At 34.6% G+C, this 5,951-nt stretch overlaps 1 protein-coding gene across 1 annotated transcript; it reads right to left on the bottom strand.

Moving 5' to 3' along the window:
* Nucleotides 1-253: 253 nt before the first annotated feature.
* Nucleotides 254-5,359, bottom strand: LOC102582951 (probable RNA methyltransferase At5g51130). The gene is made up of 8 exons (XM_006345518.2): nucleotides 5,079-5,359; nucleotides 2,787-2,901; nucleotides 2,541-2,588; nucleotides 1,808-2,078; nucleotides 1,245-1,332; nucleotides 1,087-1,152; nucleotides 864-932; nucleotides 254-764 (listed from the first exon to the last, which is right to left on the bottom strand). Exons 1-8 carry the CDS (start codon nucleotides 5,211-5,213, stop codon nucleotides 675-677), a joined length of 882 nt encoding a protein of 293 aa, XP_006345580.1. The 5' UTR covers nucleotides 5,214-5,359; the 3' UTR covers nucleotides 254-674.
* Between the last annotated feature and the right edge of the window lie 592 nt (nucleotides 5,360-5,951).

The raw sequence follows: 5,951 nt of genomic DNA, 5'->3' as shown, positions 1-5,951 counted from the left end.
ACTCAAACTACTCGACCCAAAAATATATAGTATACTAAAAAAATAGAATAACTTAACGTGGGGTCGATATCTTTATATTCCTTTTCTTTGTTGATCAATATTATCAAACTATTGCTATTCTACCAGAAAATACTTGAAAATTTACTAAATAATGATTGTAAAAGATTTGAAGAAAGTTAAACATGCATGTAAAAGCCGTTTCCTCGATTCTTTTATACCAATTCTGTAACATGTGCAAGTTTGAATTTCCAATTTTTCTTCTGAGCACTCTTTTTTTTTTTCCTGGAATAGTATTTTATATGCTTAGAACATTCATAAGTTTCTACAACTACCTGTATTTGATGACCTGTTGTTTCAAATTTTTGACTAAACCATGGCATGGCTAATTATCAGTTAGACAAAATATACATATACATCCAATTACAAATGAGGTGAAATAAATCATCACCCCCAGTACACGAAGAAAGATTTGGAATAAATTCAATAGCTCGATATCTTGCTTCGATAACATCCCTTTTGAGCTGATGGTCTTGCAGAAACAACCTCTACACCCCACAAAGGTAGAGAGTAAGATCTGCGTACATCAGACCCTACTTGTGGGATCACACTGCATATGTTGTTGTTGATATAACTCCTTGTATATATATATATAGCAATTTCATAACCTTGATGCATCACTTCCAGAATGCAAAAATTGGTCTATTAAACCCAGGTTTGCGACCAGACGCACTGGAGGTTATGTCCTCTACCATTCTAAATCCAATCTGCATTCAGATTAAAAATTGACGCGTCAGTCATACCTAACAGCGTCATAAAATATTTATCTTCCAAGTTTCATACGCTAAAGATTCTCTGCTACGTACCTTGTCCAAAAGTATATCTTGAAAATCTTCTGGACGAATCTTAATTTCTTGATAATTAATTCTTGTTGTCTGCATAACGAGGAAAACATTAATATGCTCCAAATGAAAATTTTGTCCACACACTCGAGCTTTAAGGAAAAGAACCCAAAATATGGTATTGGCTGTAAAAATAATAAGTTTAAAAAAGCGTATCTGAATCTAGCAACAATACGAAAGGGAATACCTCAGATACAAGACGATTACTGTAGTATGAACTCCAAGGCTGAGGCTCCAAAATAAAGACACCACCCTTTTACAAAAATATACAGTCAAAAGGTGTTATTCAGCAAATTATTTCCAGAACCAAAAAGATGCTTCTCATAGAATACGTAACATATTTACCGGTGAAAGAAGCCTCCAGACTTTTGAAAATAAAGTTATAAGTCCCTCATCACCCCAGTTTAATTGCACCCATTTTGACACGCTTAAACTGCATCAACAGAAATTCAATTGATCATGCACACATACATATAGAATTAAAACAAAATCTTCTAGCACTAATACTACAGAAATTCACAATAGTAAAGGCAAACATACTTTATATTAATATTACATTGCTTAAGATTATATGACTTGTGCGATACAGAAAAGCAGAAAACCAGGTCTAATCTTCTCTGTAAGTAACCTCTGGAGTTAATTCATGCGCTCAATTTTCGAGAAAGCCAAAGATTGAGAGCCCTGCACCTTTCTTGTATTATCGTTTCTACTCAGATGACTTGCCTAAACCACTAAAAGGAGAGGTGAACTTTTAGATTATTTTGGGTGATTTTGGCAAGGAATCACAATTTCTAACCATATCATATCTTCGCTACCATTTCATAAAAGGATAGCAATGAACAAGAAGGATTTCTTCATATATCTGGAACCATACAAATAAGATGACGCTTAAGGAAAAGAGAACTTACCAAATAATCGTATCATAAGATGTATTTTCCCCTGGATGCCAATTCTGAACAAAATTTCCCTTCCTGAAAGAGACTATGTCAGACAAATTTGCCTCTTGCACATGATGAGATTCTGTACAATCAATGCCTGCAGGCTTCTTAGGTGACTGGGCTTCATGGTTTTCAATACCAGTAACATTCTTTGACTCAGTCGACTTGGCAACCCCTGCCGGCACAGCTCCAGTACTCCTCACTGCTTTCCTGAGAGTCCAATAGGCATCCTGGATTCTTGCTGGAAGGTGAGCAGAGATAATCAAAGTCATAAACTACATTCTAGCAGTTCTTGGTCAAATGATAGATCCATCATCATGCATTACTTAAGATGACTACTTGGATAACAAAATATGAAATTATCGGCAGCTATGACAATAAGTAGCAAAAAGAGATCAAGAGACCAAGTTTATGCAAAACAGTATGACATAATCCAACCACACATTGCTATCCTGGAAAACACAATTGTTTGATCCAGCCAATTTTACAGAAAAAAATCAACAAAATGCACTGTGTTCAAAACCCAATAACAGTTTCTTTTTTTGATTATTAGTTTCTAATATGACTTCTCCGTGAAAGTAATTTATGCAGATCACAAGTTGCATGAAAATTTATAGCATCATAATCAGTTCCTCATTTCTTCATGCCAGAACCAACTAATGTGAAACACATATATAGACGAATGAAAAGGTCAAATACTTACCATCATCAATATCGACTCCAAGGATGCTTCGGCAGTTAAACTTTTGTGCTGGAATAAAAAAAGTAACTGATATTAACAAAAGATAAGAAAAGGGAAATGCATAATATCTACTGGTGGACAATGTTTCAGGGATTATCAAAGCAAAAGTCCCACATGCGAGTAAAAATAAGGTGAAATCCTAATTCAGAATCCCATTTAAAACAGATATCCGAATAAATCAGCTATGAAATTAACAAAAAGTTGTACCGATAGCGATTGTGATCACTCCACTGTTACAGCCAATGTCAAGACAATCCTTGCCTTCAAACCACTCCTTCTTCATAGCTTTTAATCTTGGATCTTCCTCCAAATTCTGACCAATCTGTGCACAAGAGATACCAAACAGTGAGAGTCTATCTAAAGGGGGGAACAAAACAAAATGAAATTCTGAGCTGCCCTGCTCCCAAGAGTGTTTCAACTTGGGAGCAGTAAAATTTTCTTGAGAACACGGAAGGCTATAGAAACCTAAATTTTGCTGGAGACAACATCCTTTCCATTAATACATCCATACAATTCTTACAGATGTTCTTCCATATAATAATATGTAGGAACAACAACAACAACAACATACCCAGTGAAATAATACGTAGGAAGTGAACAAAAAAATAGATAAGATCTTCAGTCTCCCACCACCAAAAAATTACTGTGTGAGGAAAACTTGATTCATTATTTCTGTTTAAATAAACTGTAATTAATTGTTTACACTGCTGATATTTGATTTTAAAATATAGTGGCAGATGGAGGAGATGAATATTCTAACTAAAGGTAATGCAAATGAAAATCCCTGAGTAACAAAATAATTGGATCAAAAAAAGACCACAAAAGTTATACAACAAAATTCAAAACACAATAAATGGGATTGATAGGACACTGAAATAGAGATTTGGAGTCTAAAAACCGGCTAACTCTACTCATACAAGGATTTAGAGAGCAGTACAACCCCTATGCAAAGCATGCAAACTTCTCATGAGGATCAACTCACTTGGTGAGCACACTCACCTTCACCTTGTAATTGGAGGATTCTAATCCCATAGATAACATCCCCTTCCCCCTGCTCCTGCGTACAACAACATACACAATGTAACTTTAACTATTGTTCTATTTTTTTGTAAAACAATTTTGCCCCTAATTGCCTTTAACCTTCTCATTCTCTTATGGTGAGCATACTCACCTTAACCTTGTAATTGGAGGATTCTAATCTCATAGATAACATCCCCTTCCCCCTGCTCCTACGTACAACAACATACACAATGTAACTTTAACTATTGTTCTATTATTTTGTAAAACAGTTTTGCCCCTAATTGACTTTAACCTTCTCATTCTTCACTTGTAAGAGACTATAGATACTTCGGAAGAACTTCCATCCTTCTGGTAAAGAGAGGGTCAGTTGGTAAAAGAGGAGAAAAACTAACTTCTCTTCGAATAAGTATTATCTTCTCTTTAGAATTAAGCTCCTTATTGCTCGTTTCAGCTTGCAATCTCTTCATCAGCCCCAAGTATTATTACCTTGCTTGAATCCTATATACCTTACTCTACTTTCAGTACACAAAATCACGAGTGCATTCTTCCTGCCCTATAATCAACAACAACATACCCAGTGAAATCCCACGAGTGTGGTCTAGGGAGGGTAGAATGTACGCAGACCTTACTACTACCTCGTGGAGGCAAAGAGGTTGTTTCCGAAAGACCCTCGGTTCAAGTGAAGCTCCCTTCCCTATAGTCATGAGTCATAATCATATCAACCATTACCTAATAGTTATAACCACCTTAACTATTCCAACCCTGCAGAGGCGAACCCAGGAATTGAAAGTGTCGCACCACTATCATCTTTAATATATAGAGGTTAATTCTTTTTCTTCAATAACATACACATGTCAATTACTTACTACTACAAAGTTTGGAGTGAAACTCTCTTAAAACTAAAACGAAAAAAAGCAATCCAAAAATAAAATTAAAAAAACTGTTGTAACTACTCCCTCCGTCCACAATTGTTTGTCAGGGATACTAAAAATAGATGTCCAAGATTAATTGTCAATTTAAACAATCAAGAAATAATTAGTCACTTTTTTCCAATTCTGCCCTTAATGATAGTGTAGTTCAATTAAAAAGTTATGGGGACTTTTGGTATTCTTGGTATAGTAGGGTTATATTAGTCAAATTACACCTTGTATTAAATTTTCCTTGAGGGATGTACATGACCTTACCCTGACAAACAATTGTGGACGGAGGGAGTACTAAATATCAAAAAGATTAAAACTTTGGGAAAATGCTAAAGACAGGTGAGTCCACTAAATCAACCAGTTCCTACATACATTTTTCCGAGGTTACCAAGTGGTCGTGACCCCCCAACCGGCGACCTCCGCCTATCATGCTCATTATCATATACAGGGTACCTCTATCCACAACCCAATACACATTCATTTCCTTATATTAGATGCAAAAATGATCCATTAGCACCAATAAATCCAACAATTAATGAGAAAACAGAGGAAAGCTTACTCTATAGCCATAGTAGTTTCTGTAGTTGCCAAAGACAGCAACTTCTTTTCGTTTTCTCTTCTGGGTCGCCGTCGCCGTCGTCGTTGCCATGTCCTCCGGCTGATTCCGTTTGTTATGCTGTTGTTTGTGCTCCATTGAAAAGCTATGAAAGATGAAAGGTTTTGGTTAGGGTTTAGGGTTTTATTTTTAGAATACACATTTTAACAAAAATGCTCTTTTATATGAGCATTACCTCAAAATAATCTTTACAGACTGTTTTGATCCTTTCAATTTAATACTATTTGAATCTCTGGGAATAACAAAAATATTGAATTCTATCCATTAAATTTGATGAAATTGTTAAAAAACTTAATTATAAATATCTTATCAAATCCTACATTACGCAACAAAAAAAAAAAATACCTTGTATACGAGTAACTACTAACAGCTTGTTTGACATTATTATTGTGGGAGGCCATAAACATTTATTTTGAAATAAAAAATATATTATTATTTTTGGCAAATGAAGGGGTTTAGCAAATCAATACAACTATTTTTAGATAAAAGCAAAAGCCGCTTTTTTATTGTTGAAATAAGCTAAAAATTTCAATTTCTTATTTTAGGGTGTGTTTGGTATGAAGTTTTTCAATTTTTTCATGTTTGGTTGATTGAATGTTTTGGAAAATATTTTCCAAATCAACTCATTTTTCACAAATTTAAAGAAAATGACTTCCCTTCAAAAATTAAGGAAAACATTTTCCAAAATTTTCCTCCAACTTCAAATTACAATTTTTTTGTTGAAAAAATAAATTTAAAGCTTATTCTTAACAAATATTTTTCAACTTCAATTTTTTTATTTTTTTATCCCTCCCTCACCCCAACCCACCCCCTCCC

This window comes from Solanum tuberosum, unplaced genomic scaffold (genome assembly GCF_000226075.1).
Source record: "Solanum tuberosum cultivar DM 1-3 516 R44 unplaced genomic scaffold, SolTub_3.0 scf00069, whole genome shotgun sequence".
Classification (NCBI taxonomy): Eukaryota; Viridiplantae; Streptophyta; class Magnoliopsida; order Solanales; family Solanaceae; genus Solanum; species Solanum tuberosum.
The sequence above is the reverse complement of the archived record's forward strand: the minus strand, read 5'-3'. Positions and strand labels throughout refer to the sequence as shown.

Coding starts and splice junctions, on each gene's coding strand:
- LOC102582951 (XM_006345518.2), bottom strand. CDS start 5,213: ATGGAGCACAAACAACAGCATAACAAACGGAATCAGCCGGAGGACATG. Junction 2,902..5,078: donor GAAACTACTATGGCTATAGA/GTAAGCTTTCCT, acceptor TCTTGTGCACAG/ATTGGTCAGAATTTGGAGGA. Junction 765..863: donor AAGATATACTTTTGGACAAG/GTACGTAGCAGA, acceptor ATCTGAATGCAG/ATTGGATTTAGAATGGTAGA.